This window comes from Homalodisca vitripennis, chromosome 2 (assembly GCF_021130785.1).
Source record: "Homalodisca vitripennis isolate AUS2020 chromosome 2, UT_GWSS_2.1, whole genome shotgun sequence".
Taxonomy (NCBI): Eukaryota; Metazoa; Arthropoda; class Insecta; order Hemiptera; family Cicadellidae; genus Homalodisca; species Homalodisca vitripennis.
The window spans coordinates 53,943,469-53,964,416 of NC_060208.1; the positions used below are offsets into that span (position 1 = coordinate 53,943,469).

At 31.9% G+C, this 20,948-nt stretch overlaps 1 protein-coding gene across 1 annotated transcript; it reads left to right on the plus strand.

The window, feature by feature from the left end:
• Positions 1-711: 711 nt before the first annotated feature.
• On the plus strand, positions 712-20,492 carry LOC124355627 (TBC1 domain family member 16; the record flags this gene model as incomplete). Its single annotated transcript, XM_046806788.1, has 8 exons — positions 712-866; positions 3,468-3,654; positions 8,621-8,727; positions 13,956-14,172; positions 15,578-15,763; positions 17,235-17,281; positions 19,321-19,400; positions 19,655-20,492. Coding segments are annotated over 5 exons (846 nt in total), but the record flags the coding sequence as incomplete, so codon positions are not given.
• Between the last annotated feature and the right edge of the window lie 456 nt (positions 20,493-20,948).

Genomic DNA, 20,948 nt, shown 5'->3' on the forward strand with positions numbered 1-20,948 from the left:
ACGTTAAAAGTAGAGATGAGATGAAAGTTTTTTGGTTTATGTTTTGGTTGTACTGAACCAACCTTGTATATCAGCAAACTCATACCATAAGTTCATACACGGCAGACCTCTGACGCCAATATTAGACTGTGTGCCCTACCATAGGGCTGGTTGGTAATTGTTTGTTCTTTTAATTTTTCCGAATTGGATATATGCATTTTCCAAACATCACAGGTAAGAAAATTATTAGGTATACAAGATGTTTACATCGACACATTGAAAGACACATAGATATAAACAAAGGAGCTTAAAATAGATGATAAGGATCAATCACGCCAAATTACTTTGCATATATCACTAGCAACAAAATTTGCTAGGCCACCGCAACTTGTTGCATTTCTTGCAGATACAACTGGTGGCGAGAGACCATCACCATTGCACTCGGTATAAGGGTTAAATACAGTATTACAGTTGTTTATATTTGCTTTGAAAATAAACTAGAGAATGTTTTTTTTTTTACCTAAAAAACAGGAATTTGGAAAGGGTTTGAGTGGTCACCCTGATAAACAATTCCTTGCACATCAGTCCCAAATTCATACATTTACAATATTGTTCCTTTTCTATTAGTCTAGTAGAATATTATTGACAAATGTAACAAAATGCAACTGAGTCCAGCTGGACTTTACTACCGTCTTGAACTGACGGGCATACCAATTTGTAGTGTGATAAAATGTTGTGTGCAGGAATCGGAGGGAGAGCCTTGATGGTGCAGCAAGGGAGAGGTTTCTCCGCAACATTCAATGTGTTGTGGAGAAAGACGTTGTTCGTACGGATCGTAGCAATCCTTACTACGCAGGGGAGAGCAATCCTCATGTACAGACCATGATGTGAGTCTTACAGCTGGTAGCTAATTAAGTGATGATGATATTATGGGGTGAAGAAAATATATAGATCAGTACTCAAATTAAGTGAACTAAGTAAACTTTGCTCCAAAAAATTAAACAGTAAAATTGTGTAAATCTTTTACAACCGATGATTGTGTTAAATACGTATCCCCCACCAGGGGATGATGTTGAGGATATTCACTCTAATCATGTATAAAATTTGTTATGTGAGGATACAATAAGTAAATGAATACCCCTATAATGAAATGAAAATGGTAAACTTTGATTCATTTGTAGTAGTTATCCAGGTGAGGATGTTATATACTGTGCGGTGAGCATGAAGCCTCCACTGCTGACCCAAAGTCTGTCTAGTGTTTAACCTTGTATGTTTGAATAGTCTTGTGGTAGCAGTATCATATTATCTTCATGTTTGTCCTTATCTATCCAATAATAATTGTTGACAGCAATAAAACAAAATTGGATTTGAGTTCTGAAGCCCTGATTTGGCTGGAAGGAATTCTCGTAATATATTTTTTCTATTGTTTAACAAAAAAAAACTAGTAAGAGCCAGATGTAGTGAAACGACCTTCAAGTTTTATCCCATAAGATCAATGTTAAACTTCAAACACTTTAGCGTCCTTAATTTTTCTCAGAGAATTATGGGTGGTTACTAATTCCAAAGACATAATTAATGTGGTCAAGTTGATTATTGTTTGTGTTGTTTACTCACTGCACTCAAAAAACTGATTTTGGTCAAACAATCAAATCTCTCTTATTTAGTACCTTTATTGAAATGTTTTTATGTGAAATCTACCTAATATTTTTCAAGATCAGCAAGAGGTGTAGGATTCAAGTCAATTTTTTAAATGCAATGACCCGTTTTTACTCAATCTAAAAAAATTAGATTTTTTCCGATTTCATAAATACCATATATATTATATTTTCCCTGTGGTTTTCATCCAATAATTCATAAAAACCCGTTTCTTTATAGTTGTGTGAAGGAAATTTTTATTCTACTATTCGGATATGTAGTTGGTAAATCTGACTGATATTACATTGCACACACTGTTGGAATCAGCTGTGTAGTAAAACATAGCAAACATTTTTTTTCATTACAGCATAACCTTAACCAAAAACTCATAGTCTTGCAGTTTGATAAACAAAATTGAAAGTATTTTGTTAAGATATAATTTTGATAATTGGTTCAGCTATGGTAGAAAACAGTATTTCAAACAGATTTTTTATATATGTTGTTTTGGATGATAATAAAAAATTATTTTTAAGTAAAATTTAAAAACAGACTTTTTATATTTGCATGTTTACATTTACGTAAAAAGTACTAGACACTGGTTACAGCATTTAATAAAAATTACAGATAGATTTGTTTGGACACTTTGCCCCAGCAGGTATAAATTAATTTGTACTCTGGTGATAACAATAATGGTATGCTGTATTCAAGTGTTATACCCGATTTCAATTTTGCGCTACATGCAATATGACAAGCAACTGATAGAGTAAGTGCAATCTGATTACTAATGTTCTTCTACACAGCTGAGGGAAATAATGAATCAGTAGCGCTGCATAGCAGAGAGTGAAATAAGCTGAGTGATGTATCAACATCAACATACAACTGTGATAAGATGGAAATGTATGAATGTTTCTGTGGAAAACCAAATAAAGACTGTTAGTAACTGAGTTAATAACACTCAGTTACTAGTAAAGATGCTCGGTAAATATACCACACATAATTATAAGTTTTAGGAGGTAAATTTTTAAATCAGATAACTTTTAAGACCTGAGCTTGCCATTGTTCTCCTAGGCCATTGTTCAGCATGGTGACTTTAATCAACTTAATAAGTTAAACATAATGAACTTTGATTTACAAAATATCATTTAATAACCATTTTCTAATAATTAGTAGTTTTTACTTTTTTGTGCGGGTTTCTCTGAACTCTACTAATATTTGTAGGTATTACTCCTGGACCAAAGCTGAACCAAATATCATTTTCAAAATTTTAAAACTCAAACAACAACCATTTTGCTTTATCACTTAACAATTTTTAATTAAAAAATGGTTTGTTGTAATACACTGAAACATATTAGATGTATGATCCAAAGACCTAATTACAGAAGAAATTTGTACAAGTTTTATTTTCAAATGACTGCGTTTTAAATCTTTTAAACATACATATCTTAAAAATGGCATGTGATGAAAGTTACAGTTATAATGTTGTATTGAGACAGTTCAATTACAACTCTAACGATATTGAATTTAAGAAAATTGGTTGTTAAATTAAGAATAGAATTCATTTTTTTAATTGAGTACTAAACAATATCAACTGTCATAAGGTGATAGCACTGTGATTAAAACATACATTTCTGGACTGTGATCATAACATTCTTACAAATTGTAGGATTTAGATTTCTTTTTTAACTAATACACATTTTATAAGCAGTATTAACACAGTTAACAATGGTTACTAATATGAGTGCAACAATCAGCAAAAATAAAACATTTCTCAGCTCTCCTTCTCTTGTATACTATTTCTTATATCTTGCAACTCAACAATATGTATTTCATACAAGTACCTTTGTCTCCTGTAGGAGGATCCTGCTGAACTATGCCATCTACAATTCCACACTGGGCTACACCCAGGGTATGTCAGACCTACTGGCCCCCATACTGGCAGAGATAGAAACGGAAGCTGATGTGTTCTGGTGCTTTGTAGGCCTAATGCAGCGTGGCATGTTCGTCTGCACACCCACTGACTCTGATATGGAGCGGAATCTGGTAAGTAAAGTTCCACAGTTCTCCTATATTCTGCTCTACAACAGACTACTGAATCCTTAAGATTGGAAGGGCTTATTACAATTTAAACCTTTTAATCCCAGCATTGTTTTCCATGGAACCAGAAAGCACACAGTATATAGCGTACATAGAGTTGGAAACAAATATAATTTTGTTCACAATGATATACTGTTTCATACAGTGATGATAAGTAACTAGGATAAATATTTTCATTTGATTTTTTTTTGTTTTTTGCATGTAAAAAAGGGGGAAGGGTGTGCCTGGAAAATATAGGTTAACTATATAAATTTCAAATTCCAAGATTTCAAGATTGTGTTACAAATTTAGTCTATTTTCAGAAAATGTATAGTTTTTATGAGTTTTTTTGTTAGATAAATTAGTTTTATATATATATAATAGTATATATAGAATAATAGTTATATATAGTAATATTTTGTTATAAAACTATAAAACACTTAGAAAAACAAAATAAGTGGGTAGATATATAAGATATTACAGGTGTAGATATTACAGGAATAACTGAAATGGGTCTGTAACCTGAAAGTTACAGACCCATTTCAGTTATTCCTGTAATATCAAAAATATTTGAGCTTTTAGTTTTTGATCAGCTAAGTGCCTATTTTGAGAAAAATAATCTTTTAAGTATTTCTTAATTTGGATTTAGAAAAGGTAAATCCACAGTAGATGCAATAGATAAGCTGGTGCACGAAGTGCTACTAGCATTTGAAAATAAGGTTTTTGCTCAGGCTACCTTTTGTGACCTGAGCAAAGCCTTTGATTGTGTAAATCACTCGGAATTATTGTTAAAACTTAAATACTATGGTATTCAAAATTTGCAACTTGAATTTTTTAAATCTTATCTTTTTGAGCGGAAGCAAAAGGTTCTAGTGAATAGTGATTGGTCACAGGTAGTTACAATTAAATATGGTGTCCCCCAGGGATCGGTTTTAGGTCCTCTTCTCTTTTTAATTAGTATAAATGACCTCCCTGCTTTTATTGACTGTAAATCAATATTGTATGCAGATGATACCCACTTTCCTCAACATTAATTTCAAACATTGATGAGCTTAATATCTTGGCACAAAGTGCTCTGGATAAGGCATCGGATTGGTTTTAAAGCAAACGGTTTTCTTTTAAATGAAGATAAAACCCAAAACATAATTTTTACTTTAAGAGCTATTGGTATTGATAATAATTTAGATAAATATTCAAATCAAGTAAAATTTCTAGGAGTTTGTTTTGATAAAAATTTAACATGGGGTTCTCATATTGATTACATTAGCTCAAAATTATCTAGAGTTATTTTTCTAATTAAAAAGCTTACTAATTGTATTGAAACAAATTATATTAGATCCGCTTATTTTTCTTATTTCCAATCAATTTTTAGATATGGTTTAATATTTTATGGAAACTGCAGCAGGATAGATGAAATATTAATTTTACAAAAAAGAGCAATCAGGATCATGTGTGGTGTTGGTTTTTTAGAACATTGTAAACCTTTATTTATAAACTTAAAAATTCAAACTATTTTCAACTTATACATATATGACTTAGTTTTGTATACTTTTCAATACCCTAACAATATTAAGTATGCTGATCATAGCTACAATACTAGGGAGTAAGGCAAGTAGGCTTACTACAATCAATTTCTGCAGACTAAATAAAACCATTAATAGTCACCAGGTTGTTTCACTAAAAATTTACAACAAATTACGTAATTTAATAAATATATACCCTAAAAAAGTGTTTTGCAATAAATTTTATAATTGGCTTCTAAACAATCCTTTTTATTCTGTAGATGAATTTTTTGCTGTATCATCCCATATTAATTTATAATTATATCTAAAGATAAATAAGGATAATTGTTTATATTTCTTGGATGTGTTTACATATCACTTATATTTTAGTATGTAAACATGTATTTATTTATTGACTTGGCTACTGGCTGTAAAGTGACTTTGTCGATGAGTGCAAAACTTAATATGACAATAAATATTATTATTATATATTTTTGTGTGTAAAGACGAAAATAGCAACTTCATTCTAAAACTATGCCGCTGTTATAGAATAATAAAAAGACAGTGCTTTGTTCGGTAACTCTTTAGCTTTCCAATGGTATATGACTCATGTCGTTACTTGATTGTTTACGTATTGTAACAAATGAGACTTAGCGGGCGGGTGGGCTCGCTGGCCAAATTAACAGATATCCATTGATTGGCGTTTAAGGAAAAAAATAAACAACAGATATCTGTTGCATATAAAATGTTCTCTATTTGTTTGTGATTACAGTGATATATAACACTTGAACATTATTTCAAAAATATAAATGATAAATGTCATTATATAAAAGTTTACCGAAGCACAAAAAAATCACATTTCTAGAATGTTATTGTCATTGACATACTTTCCACTACTAAACAACAACGTTCACTTTTTATTTTAAATATATTAATTAGTAAAATGTTTTAAATGTTTACTACTCAAGATTTATTATGTAATTTTAAATTTCTATTTACAATTAAAAAAGTCTACATCTAATCTGAATCACTTTCTGCTTCTCGAGTTGCTCTGCTCCTCTTGGCAGTCACCCTCCAAAAATGTTTCAACTTAGGGAAACATTTTGGATGCACTCCTACGTTGCACCCTGGGCACCAAGAGTGGCTCTGAGAAAGTTTTTGGGGAGTAGAGCAAACTGCACATGTTCGCTGACGTACCCCAGAAAGGCGTTCAAGCCTATGACCACTGTCACCCCCCCCTGCACCTGGATCATCATCCATTTCATTTGGTTGGGGTCTATCACCATCAGTAACTAATGATTCGATTAGGTTTACTGTGTAGTTATATCTGATATCTGTCTAAGGGGCATGTCTGTGTTGTTCTTGTACAATATATAGGAATTTAAAAGGGCCATGTCCAAGAAGTTGTCAAAAAATTTTTTCCAATATTTTTTAGTTGGTCTTGTGCAAGTAAGGTGATAGATAGATTTATCCTTGCAGTCAACCCCACCCATATTTAAATTGTATTCATTTATGAGTGTGGGTTTCATAGCCTCTAGGCCACTTTTTTTGCTACGAATAATCTGATCATCAGCATGAAAAGCAGTGGTTATCAAATACACTGGTTTGCGAGTCACTTTTTGCCTGTAGCCTACAAGTAGTGTATTTCCTTTTCTGAAATAAATAGTTTTCTCTCTTCCAAGTTTAGCTTCCACAGCTGTTTTTGGTAAGTTTTTTGTGTTTTTATTCACAATGCTAGTGATAAGCGTTTTGGAAAAAAACAATCGGTCAGCAAACGGCAACTTTGTATAGAAATTATCGGTATAAAGGTGGTAACCTTTATCCAATAAATTGCATTTTGTCATAAGATGCAGAATTACTTTTTTTGTGAATGCAGTTGCTGATCCATCGTCCAAAAAGTCCTTCCCACTATACATTTCTGAGTGCAAAACATAGCTGGTTTGGCTGTCACACAGCTCAAACTTTTTTTATGCCAAAACGAGCATGCCTTTTGTTTGCCATAAACTGAATAAAAGTGCAACAATTCTTCATGCCTATCATTGATTCGTCTATAGCTATGTTCTGATTAGGCACAAAGTACTGTTTGAAAGATTTGTTCATACAATCATAAAATTGCCGAACCTTGTACCACGGGTCGTGGCCTGGCTGTTCTTTAGGAATCTTATGTCTAGAACTAATGTGAAACATTGATTGAATCAATTGAAACCTGTTCAGTGACATAGTATTGGGGAAAAAGGCAACTCTCCGTGATGCAGTAGTAGCCCAATAATGTTTCAAGTTCTTTTTCTAATTTAGCCCCATGTTTATTACTAAACTGATATACCTCTTGATCTCTCTGACCGTAACATTCACCCACTGATTCATTCTCCTATTAGGTGTCAGTTTCCCAGCATTTATTTTTTTTAGTCATTTCATTTGAGGCATATAGGTTTATTTCTTTTACAATTAAATTCCAAACAAAGTCTGTAAAAAAAAGATAAAAGTATGTTAGTGGCAAGCTATGTCTAGGGGGCATATTTTGTGTTCCAGGATTTTGAACTAAAAATGTATCCAACACATTAAATCTAGGTTCTTCTGGAGGAAACACTTGTACCCAAATATGACTTTCAGCCCGTGCTGAAGTAGAGGGTTGAGGGTCAACACCATTATTGTCTTCAAGTTCAGAAGGGAGAGGCTGTAGACTAGACCTAGGCCTAGTTTCAGACCTACGTGGTTGTCTAATTATACCATTAGGTCGGCCTACCTGTACACTGTCTGGCGATAAGGAATCGTTATCCTCATGTTCAGAAGGAACATATTCATCTCCACTACTAGAAGGTAGATGATCTGAAGCACAGTCATCAATGTCAGTTCCAAAGTCTGAATTATCACTAGAACTATCACTATCTTCTTCATCCAAAGCATTTCTAATAGCACTGGAACGACTGAGTTCACTCATTGTTCAAATAAGAAACTCAATAAACATTAGTACCTTACACTAAAACATTCATAACCAACCAATTCCACAATGTAATATAAACAACTACACAACATAACACATGAACAGCTGACGACATTCGTTCAGCTGATGTGGATAAAAATATGGCTGAATTAGCGATTACAACAATCGATATGAAAACGATAAAATATATCGATTGTATCATATTTCGATAGAGTATCTATTCCTGAGTAATACTATATAAAATAAATCTCAATATGAACAAAATTAACGAAATAGCAAAGGAATTAGTGAACCGATGTTTTAACCGTCCCGATCGAGACGGCAGCACTAGGAACGGCACCCATTCGTCCCGATCAGGACGGTTAGTGCTTAGAGGGTTAACTGCTTCTTCTTTTTTTCCCACATTTACATCAGTGTCTTTACTCAACTAGTGGTCTGCACATGTGGCTTTCTTTCTTGTAATTACATAATTTTACAATCACATTTCCAGAACTACCTGCGGGAGTTGATAAGAGAAATGGTGCCACAGTTCTACGCCCACCTCCAGAAACACACGGATGCCATGGAGCTGCTCTTCTGTCACCGTTGGATCCTGTTGTGAGTGCAGTTGAACCAGTTTAATGATATTTTTTAATACACAATTTTGAAAATGAATAAAGAATGAATATAGTATAGTTTTTTTCTGAGCAGGAAAAGTTATTTATTGATATCCATTGATTATGGATTCTAAAAGACATAAATTTAACCTACTGAGTTTATGATTATTGTTAGTCCTGCAATAAAAATTTTAAAGATTGGTAAAACTTAAGAGAGAATAAATCAAGTTATCATATTATGCTGTTTAAAATGTATTGTTGTATATTAATAATGAAGACTCCAAAAGTGCTTAGTAATAAAATTAATAAGAATAAAACAAATTATATTTTCACAATTAAAAACAAAAATGCTGAACATACCATTAAAAAATGCTTGCTAACAGAACTATGACAAAGTACTTATATTTAAATTGGTGACTTGCCAAGATTGAAATAAATAAAAACTTTACTGTGTTCTAACATGACATTGTTTGCTGAAAAAATAGTTATAAATATATAGATAAGTTAGCAAAATAAAAAACTAAACATTCAATGTAAAAAAAATATAGGACCTCTAAGGCAAAATTAGCTTGATTAGAGGTTCTTTAAAATTTGGAAAAAATAATGCAGATAGTAAAATTTAAAAAAAAACATTTGCAGCTTAAATAATGTGTTTAGATTAATTTTGGAACATGAATAAACTGAAAAAAATTTAAAATTTGGTATCATTCCTCTTGCATATAAGAATAGAATAATTTCTCATTGGAGTATGTGCGATCAGTATTTATCTATGTAATCAACAGATTTTGAAATTGATGATGTTTTTAAGCAAGCTGGGATATAAAATTTCCAAAAATATAGGCCTCCTGATAAAAAAATAAACAAAAACCAGCTACCCAAAATTTGATACTCAACATTTAATAAAGGAATTTACACATTGAAATACAATGAATGTCAAAATTACTTTATCGGACAAATTGATCGATCCTTTGAAATTTGATTTATTTTATACATTAAGAATTTAAAAACTACATTAAATTCAAAATAATACCGATCACACTTACACCAATATTAAAAATAATCTAGAAATTTGACATAATGTTGTGAGAAGAAAAGTAATCTAATGTCATCTTTAAAATATTTTAAAATGTATTCTAAAAATAGAAAAATTAATTCTAACACATTATTAAATAACAAAGTAGTTTTGACAAACAATATTATTTTATGGACTTTTAAACAGTACAAACTGATTGTTCAGGAATTAAATAAATCAAATTAACCACAAAGGTAGTTATATTTATTTAAGTTTTTTGTTTATATTTATCACCAAATATTGATCTGTTTGAGATAAAAATATACATTGTATACATACAAACTAATTTTATAAGTATTAATGGTGTTATCATTCTTATTAAAAATATGTTGATTTTAGAATCATATTTAGCATTGCAAAAGTTATTTATATTATAAAGAAAGATTTTATGTAAACAGTGTTTAGTTTTTGTGTACCTCTGAAGTTTTTTTCGAACTAAATTTAAAACATAATCTAATTACAATCCTCTTATTGTCTATCACACAGCTTTTTTTCTCTTTGTTTGTGACACAAACATGAATAGTTTACATGAACAACTAGCTGATGATGTGCAAAGACATTGGAGGAAAATAATTAACACACATTAAAAAACATTAACACATACCTTCGTCAAACAGTAGTCATAATGCTACTATAGTTTTGACTTCTAATGAGTTATCTTCTGGCATCATTAAGTTGTAAAAGCTAGGATTATCCATGTGGTGTCGTCATAATTTAAAATTTTTTATGAATACAACACAAAATACACAACAAATAAATAATAGCACACTTAACATTTTATATACCTATCACACATGAATATTTAAAATGATACAACATCATGGCCGGCTGAAAACAGGACAACTGACACTAGGTGATTTCAGTTCCCATTGCATCAACATTAAAACAGTTTCCGTTGGTACATGTTACATTAAAACAAAGGGTACAACAACTCCATTAAGTAGGAAGAGAAGAGGAAAAGGCAGACAAATAGAAGAGGTTATGACAAAACAATAAAATAATAATAATAATAGGATAGAGAAAACTCGCTCTTGCAGCAATCGCTCTGGAATAGGTTTGGCATTGCCTAGCACTGCATGGGAATGGTAAGCGTCTTCCCTGGAAACTGTTGTGGGAATTTCCTGGCTACATCATTGTACCATACATCCCCATGGCCAGTGCACGACTTTACAAGAAACTATATTACATATAAGCTATAACTATTACCATTTACATCTGTTAATAACTGCATTTTTTTAAATTCATTAGCATAAAGACACTAAAATCAAAGTTTCTGAAGTGAAACATGTTTGGATTTAAAACTAGTCTTCTTTCATAACATAGTTTTAAACTTACCTCTATATTAAAAGCAGAGCTTCGGATGCCAGCAGCTAATTCACATACTCTCTTTAAAGGAATGTACAGTACATGACATGAATGCTGCCCATATTCAGGATTTTTTAAACGGATAATTTATTTTCTAATCTCAAGCAAACCATTTTCCCACTTTAAGCCTTTAAACTTAATTCTGTGAGAAGATATTTAAACAATTCTTGAAATAAAGTTGTACTAAATGGAGCATTGCATGTACAATCATGTAACTCCTTACAGGGACAATGCAGTCTGTGTTGTCACATGAAGTTGACAGGATGGCCATCACTACTGTGACACAATGTCACATATAAACAAACCTAGTGATATGTCAAAGCCAAATTTCAAATTCACCGAATCTTCAACAAAGAGTCGGATTTGAGAGTCGATCAACGGGGTTAGACAATCGAATCATGCATCACTGTGAGTCTGCTGCTTATATTTGGGGATGGCAGCTGATCATAAACACATTACTAAAAAAATATATATGGAATAATAGATGTACATCAAAAGAGTTTGTGCAAAATGTATTATTTTGTACTTTGTGTGGATTTGCAGCACGCAAATTACCAACTGCTAAAATGTTTTTGTATTTCTTTGTTTGAAAACCATAGATAGGAAGAGAGAATATCTTTATTTCACAATCCTAAAGATTAGAAATGGTGTCACAGACCGTTACAAAACATACAGATACAAAACAAATAAAAAAAACAAAACAAAATTTAAAAACAAATGTGTAACATTTTGTAAACAGCAACAACAATATTGTCAATAAATAAATAAATTACTAATATATTAATAACTTTTAATAATCAAAAGAGAAAAATGTCTGTACAATTTAAAATTTTGTCTATGTTGTAAAAAGGCCTGTTTAACAGCCACTGATGCATTTTCTTCTTCATCACTTTTATTTATTCTTCGTCCAGAAGACTGTTGAAGAATCTAGCCCCCACATATGATGTGGGTCATAGTGATGAAGGTCCCTGTTCCGTTGCATCTTCCTTCCAATTACGTTAAGAACTGTTTCTTGTATGTATAAACTTACAACAGTCAGTATTTTCCATTCTTTAAATACCTGTCTACAGCTATCAAGGGGTTTTACACAGGCCATAATTCTTAGAGCTCTTTTTTTGCAATAATAAGACCCGTTCAAGATTCTTTGCTGAGGAAGCACCCCAAACAAGAATTCTGTATCTAAGATGGCTTTCAAAAAGAATCTGATAGGCAATCTTGACAGTACCAGATGAGCTGATAGCCTTAGTTCTAATTGCAAAAAAGAGCTCTACTCAGTTTGTTGCACGGATCATCAATATTTGGTGACCATGTTAAGTTATTATCGAAATTTACCCCAAAATGTTTGACTGATGTGACTGACTGTAGATCCGGAATGTAGGAGACTTTTTCTTTTTTGTTGCCAAAAGTGAGTTGCATTGTTTTGCCTTCATTAAAAACAAGATCATTTCTTTGATAATATTCCAGAGCTAAGTTGACGCTGATGTATGAATCTATTTCCAAGGACTGGACTGATTTATTAGCTGTGAGAATTACAGTGTCATCAGCATACATAACTGAATGACTGTATGGTTCAATAAAACTTGGCAAATCATTTGTAAATAAAATGAATAAGAGGGGGCCAAGAACTGATCCCCTGGGGTACCCCTCTAGTCACTGGTAGAATGCATGATTTTGATGTGGTAGATCTTCCATGAACAGTGTGTTTTAACTCAACTAACAGACTGCGATCCTTTAGATAGTTTGTGAACCATTTTTTTTCTGTATGCTTAATGCCCATGGAATCAAGTTTCAGAATAGATAGATAATCTAATGAACTAATTATCCTTGTTTTTTTAAATAATATTTAGTTTGCAGTTTTTATTTTATAGGTTTATATGTTTGTGCAATGCCACATTGCCTTATGCATCTCTATGTATTGATATTAGCTGCTTGATGGAATAAGAACAGACTATAGCTAATTGTTATTTACCTCACAGTTTGTGTAGTTTTATAGATATTTCCTCTCATAATATAAGTAAGTTCATATTGTAATATGTTTTTATCATAAGTAGAGATGGTTTGGAAATTTTCCAAGCATTTTAAGTTTAAAATACGGATTATAAGTAATACAAATATATGCAATATATTTTGCATATTAAAGGCATATATTCTGAAAGCTCATATTATAATCTATTAAATAAAATAGTAGGTAGGTTATAAGTCTAAAAATAGGTAGGTTTAGTTCTTAAAAATATAGGTATTTCCCTCAACATCTGCAAATCTTTGTAAAATAGAAAATAGAGTGATATTCTTTAATCACTTTTTATGTTATTGAGAGGTCACTAAAGATTTAAGATATCAGATACGTGCTGATTTTGCTTAAATTATACTTAGATTTAAAAATGCTTTAAGAATTTGAATTTTTTAGATTTAAGATTTGAAAATTCTGAATTTTTTCATCACTAATAAACCCATTTCACTCAATACAACCACTAACCGTCTCATGGTAATAGTTTTATGTGGCATATTTCGGGGACAGAGTGGAGCAGCCTCTGTGTACATGCTAGATAGACAGATTAACTAGACCCTCACATCCCCTGCAGCTGTTTGTCGTTATATCCCACAATTGAAGTTTATGGCCATCTGAATGGTGATTTCTCTTTACAGTTGAGATGGTAGACTTAAACTGAGTGGTTATCTCATTACTCACAGCATGCAGACAACTCAACGTGGACACCTGAGTGTTATTGATGTAGAGGCAACATGCAGCAAAAATATATTAAATTTATGTATAACAAATTTTGTTATTGCAGGTGTTTTAAACGGGAATTCCCCGAGCCTGTTGCCCTCCGCATGTGGGAAGCCTGTTGGTCTAACTATCTCACAGACTATTTCCACCTTTTTCTCTGTGTGGCAATAGTATCTGCATACGCAGAGGATGTGATTGCACAGGGTCTGCGGACTGACGAGATGCTGCTCCACTTCAGTTCCCTGGCAATGTTCATGGATGGTGACCTCATCCTGAGAAAGGTGAGATTAGGTGAAGGATTGCTAGCCTCATGTTTCTAGGTACTGAATTTTACTTTACTTTTGTTTTTTATTTTTTTTTCATGCAATACTTTTACTGTATAATATTATGAGTTTTATGACACCTTAAGAGGACAGATACCAGTTTTGGAAAAATATTGTTTTACAGTAGAACCCCTCATATCCGGCCTCGGTTTTACCGCACCTCGGTTTATCCGGCCACTTCCCGGAAGCCAATATCTAAATTTATTTACCACGGCTTGCAGACGCGCAGTTTGCACGCACTAGTCTCCCACGACTCTTGCGTTATTTTGGTGTATCTATTTGTTTACATTTTCCTGTGTTGTCCTCAGTTGAGCTAATAGGTTTAACCTGTAAACAGTTCGTTGATTATTCCCAGTGCGGTTAGTACAGTACAGTACAATTGTTTTGTTTCGTCAAGTGCTGTGTACTGTAGGTTGGTTTATCCGGCCGAATCGTTATCCGGCCAGGGGCTCGGTCCCCATGGTGGCCGGATATGAGGGGTTCTACTGTAGTTTTTTCTAACATATCACGATGACAAATGTCCATGAAGTTTCGTTATCATTTAAAATAATGAGCTTAAAACAAAAACATATTCTATCTTCTAATTATAGTACTAAAGAAGATTTTTGTTTGGCAATTGTGTGTTTCATCACCAAAGACAGTTGTTTTTTCTTGTAGAGTTTTTCATGAAGTGTCAAGAGTTTTTTAGTTGTAAAAATTATTTCCCACCATCGGTATTTCCGATCTACAAGAAGATTTAGATTTTGGCAGATTGTGAGTTTGGTTGATTTATTTTGCAAAGTACTTCTTATAATTCGAAAGAAGAAATAATCTTATCATTTAACAGGATGTGCATTTCTGTTTGTGTTGTTAATGTGTATGCAACCGATGTAAAATTGCGTGAATAATATGTAGTTCAAACGTTTTCAGTATCATTAATTAAGATCTGCATTATGTTTTCATTGTTGTGTATTTAACGTGATTAAAACAATTTTGCCTTACTAAATTTATTAAAAGTAACACAATGATTTGTGAAGAAAATTTTGGAATAAGTATATCTTTTTAATTCATAGGTTAATCTAAAAAGTTTTTTGCACGTACAGTATAAAAATAATCAAAAGATGCCAAATTTATCTATGAACACATCAATTCATCAAACATTTTATTGGATGTTACAGTACAGAACCTTACAAGGAATTTAACATTTTTCATATAAATACGCTATTCCACAATATTTTAGGTATCTACACAATACATCAAGTTGAACACTGTGTGGGAAATTCCAGAATCTGTCTCTATCTTTATTGAAGTACTTTCACACTGCAATTCCATTATCAAACAATCTAATTTGAGTCTGTAACCTTACATTTCATGTGGCTTGCAGGCTCGAGGGCTCCTGTATAAGTTTCGGGAACGACCAATTATCCCATGTACTCTTGTCGGATTGTGTCAGTTGTGTGGACCTGGGATGTGGGATTCCCACGCACCCACTGTCATCTGCCGAGGCACTCAAGGCTGTCCGCAGGATCCCTGCCCATATCGGGGAATAAGCAACCCTTCATAGCCTCTGGTAAGGAACCATCAGAATGAGATTTATACGAATTACAAACAATTTTATTGCTTCAAGTGTAATTATACAGGCTCTTATTACACATTTGCTAACCAAGCATACTAGACTTTCCTAGTTGTGTATAGATTCTGCAGGGCAGCGTAAAAATTCTTGAGTTCAATATCTTCTGACATGTGCTGTGGCCTCCAAGTAGCTAAAAACTACAGCACTACACTATGAATACTAACTTTATCTGCAATTTAATTGATCAGAAAAAGGAATTCAATTCTTTATAAAATCATGTCAGTTCCAGGGTTAACACATTTATTGCTGGTCTATATTGATAGATCTGGACTCCTGATTGGTCTTAAAATTGTCTGTCTCAAAGTGTTAAACTTTGTGATCAACAACATAATTGTAGTATTTGACGAGAAGCTGGAAAAGTCACAGCACGTGTAGATCTACTTTTACTTACAGTATGCTTGTGATTTGAAGCAGGTCAAACAAAAGTAATTAATTAAAAAGAAGTAATTTCTGATGAGTAATGCTGAGTTTTTGAGCCATATTATGGACCATGTCTGCAGTCAGTGTTCAGTCTACATAGGCATTTGTGTTGTTTATCTGGTTTAGGTTGGTAGATTATAACAATTCAGAAGATTCTGATGTTAATTTTGAAGTTCCAAAATATACACCTAGGCCTAAATGAAATTGAAGTTGCTGTTCCTAAATTAATAGTAGGTATGAATGCAATGAATGTAGGCCTAAATGGGGATTCAATTTGTAGCAATTGAAATAGGCCTAAATCTGTACAGTACATACAATGGCATTGAAATGTATGAAAGATTATAAGGGTAAGAAAATGTATAGATATGTAAGTGAAAAAAGTGTTTTGTGTATGTTTTTTTACAAGATAAATTAAATAATACCATATCTTAGCACTAAGTTGCACATAATACCTAATCTAGCAAAAATTTCCAAATTAATTTGCTCAGGAGAGGATAAATGAGATAATAAAATAAGAACACATTGAAGGGCTAAATATTGCATATACAGTCATGATGTTATTCATCTGTACCCTATGTTTAAAAAGTAATATAAATTATTCTGATTCTGATTTTATATGTTCACGAAGCATAAAATTAAATTTTTAATACATTTGTACTTATTTAATTTTTATCACTTAAACTTTTGTTACGTTTCTATTGTAACATTACATTCTTTATAATTTGTATGTAATTTCCTTTTACGTTTTTGATTTTTATATTTTATAAATTTGTATACACAAGTTTTTGTGGACACAAATCTACATTTAATTTGAAGTTTTAAGAGTGGCCATGTAGGACTTCTTTAACAAATTTATTTTTGTTGTATGATATTTTCAAACGAATTTATCATATCTTTAAATTGTATCTAGTAACTTTCATTCTTGGATTTCAATAGTTACTTTTTAAGGAAAAATAATATATTTATAATGTAATTGTTTATGTTACAGGGGATGAAGGGCTCAGCAAACATATCACACAATCATCTGCCTTCCAGGTATTATTTTCTACGTTAAACTTAATTTAGTTTTTTTCATTCTCTGCATTAAAATTTGAAGAATCACTATGATTTCTGATATAATATGGTTTAATTGGAACTAGCAAAGTTTGCATATTAAAATTGTTGGATTAAATGAAGTAATAACATAAACACATTAAAACTGCAAATCAATAGTCTGTATTTCTCTTTTGATTTCTTGATGTATTGACCAAACACGAAGTTTGTTATGCATTTACAACAATCAAAATATTTCATAAATATATTATTTTTTTAATTAACTACACATGTAATGTATTTAATGGAAGTAATCTAAATTTGTATAAATTTTGTTGTTGTTATTTGTCCTTTTATTCCTGCACGGAATATTTGTTCATCTCAGTTTGTCAAAAAGAAGGAAGATTCAAAAGGTTTGTTTTATTTAACTTTACCCTATGCTGATGATCCGCCTCACGTTGGCTGCGGTTAATTTGCTGAAGATCGCCCTACGTTGGCTGTGTCAATTTGTTGCGAGATCTGCCCCTCGTAGTTGTGTCAATTTGCTGCGTATCGGTTTTTTTAGTGTTGTTGACGCCCCATGTAGTTGTGCGCCTTCTTGTTACCAGTCCCACGTTGCTGTTACCATTTTGCTCCGGATGGTGTTGGTCGTCATCTTGCTCAAAATCTGCCGAAAGCTAGCTGCGTTCCCTTGGTACTGCTTGAAACTCTGCCACCTTCCAGATAAACAAATTGCTGTCCCAATCCTCTCCCAATCACTACTCAAAATGTGCTCCCTCTCATTGGTGATGTAAATTACTTCGTGTTAGCTAACTCATACTATTCCAACTTAATACCAAATTACTATTAAATTTGAATGTCTGTGGTGTTGTCACCAACAACAACAAGTCTATGTCTATCTCAGGTTTTTAAATAGGTTGAGTAGTGGTTAAAAAATTTAATATCACTCCAATAAAGTTTCTATCACACTTCTCTATAAATGGGATACTCAAAGAAAAGTCAAACCAAGTGACCTTGACGTTAATTTATTCCATATTACACTGTCCATCCATATATAATTCCACTCACCTTGCTTTGATAATTTAAGAGTCTAACATAAATATCCCATCCTTCATTAAAATTTCAATACACCATATTACAGTTTCCTATTAATTTCACCACTACTATCTCAGGAGAATCCACACAACCTCCTTGCTTCAAGTCTGGAAAGAGAAGACGGAATCTCCGTATAAAACTACACATACCGACTCAAAACAATACTCATCCCGTTCAAATCAGCGTCTTCACAAATAAATATAATTTGATTCTTTTCTTATAATTGTCGAAATTTATCACGTTTACTATAATTAATCAATTTAAGTCTTTCTATTTTCTTTTTATTATTTTTTTCAAAGCTTTTTATTTAAATTTTTAGCAACATGTGCTTTATGACGTCATCAATATACAAGTCATTTATCCCACAATTGGCTTTTCTGCGTAATTCTATTTAGTACTTTTGTAAAACACGAATTTTGGTTATGTTTACTTCATTTTTTAATTAAATCAAATCTTTTCCCGTATATAAAGTTTAATATATTTCTTCGTTATTAATTAAATAAATCTCAATTCCGACAACATCTGATTCACTGACGTCACAGTCTGTTGATTTACTGACGTCACAGTCTGCCAATTCCCCGCGAATATTCAAATGTCGTAATTTGACCTGTTACACCTACTACTTTGCTTTGTGCTAAGATCCAAAATATAATTATATCTCATTAATATACCGGTTTTACAATAGATGTAAAGTTACGTATAATAATTTTTTTTATTGTAATTCCATACTAGCAAAAAAATTGAATTTTAATCTGATATTATTTTTATTGCAGTATTTCATGATAATATAATTTTCTATTACATTAATTAGGCTACATCCTTCTATTTTTGTAGGATTTATTGATTAGGCATGCCACTAAACGCCTTGAAATTTTTCTCTTTTAAGAACCCTATAGTATGTATTTTGAATAATAATAAGAGAATAATAAAATACAACATTGTTTCAGACAAGAAGGAAGTTGGACTACATCATATTGTTACTTCCAACAAAGTTTGGCTGTTCATCTCTTATTGTGCTTTAAAATAGGTAAATAAAACAAAACAAAATTTTAAATGTTTATTAAAACCAAACTGATCCTAAAAATAATGCGTTGGCATAGTTATTAACCTATAAGTTTTCGGGAGCTTGTAGTATTAATTTTTGTGAGATCTTTTGCCTTAATGTATTTTGTGAAGAGTTATTACTTAATATACATAACCTCTTAAACAATAACTAAATCTTACAATAACAATCACTTCAAAATGTTTGTATTCCTTTTATTTGTGTTTTGTTTGTTACAGTTTTTCGAATAAGATCAGACCACTACTTACACACCTCAGTGTATATCTCACCAAAGAACCAACCCCAACCAATGCTCCTAGATACCTGCGTATTCAGTATTAAATCTAGCCAATAATCTTAGAATATAGATATTTCTCAGGAAATAAATAAACAGTTTGTAGGACATTAGCAATTGTTATAAATTTTAAAAGATTACGTTCATGTTACATTTTTAATCATTGTTGACCACCAAATTTTTTTAGTTGTATAAAGTATTGTTTTTAGTGCTTGTTACGTTGTGAATTCTCCGTAATCATTTTAGAATATTTCTTTTATAAAGATACACTATACTTGATACAGTAACTGTAAATAGTGACTGAAGTAGTTGTTAGAAAGTGATCTAATTAAGTTTTTATGTTCTGACTTTGTAACTTATAAATATGCTTTTAGGTTTTTAAATCTAGAAACAATGTTGCACTATTGTTTAAGATTTTAAATAAGTAGAGACAGTGCTCGATTCGAAGTGGAATGCACTGGAATGGCATTGTAGTACCTCTTTCTTAAAAATAATAAATTTTTGTTTGTACAAAAAACTTTCCTGTACACAGTAGAAATCCACAAAAACATTGTTTAAAGACCTCAAATGTTCCAAATTTTGTCCTCCATTTCTTCTAGCAGGTATTCCATGTACTCAGTATCCAGAGAGGTTACATTTCCACTACCTCTAGTTCTAGAAATCGAGCACTAGGTACAGTACTAGATTAAAGTAATATTAGTTACCATATATAATAAGATGTAGTATATACATTATCACTGCTTTTCTTGGGCAGTCAAAAAATAATATAACTTATTGAAAAATTGCTTTCATTTTACTTGTTAGTGTTTAACCCTGTTACTGCAAAGTGATCCAGGCAGCCTAATGCCCTCAGTACTACTTTTTAAAACTAATTTTGTGACACAGTTTTGTGGTCATTGATTATTTTTGCTATCCTCAAGGAAATTCAATGCTTTCTAGCAGTGATTTTCTGTACTGTAAGGACTTACCCTGTCTGATGAGTGTGGCAGTCTGGTAGACGTTTTTTGCAATCACATAAAAAGGTGCATTTTTGTCTGATTACAAATTCAAAAACTATTGACAAACTACCATAAGTCAGTGTTAATGATTGTAAATCTACAATATTTAGTTTTAAAAGTAAGTAAAAGCTGACTCTAGTGATGTCAAGAGCAACTTGGTACTTTATTTTTTATTTGACAATTCACTTGTATTGTTTTTAAAAATACATTTTTCAGTGTAAAATTTTTAGCTATGTTTGG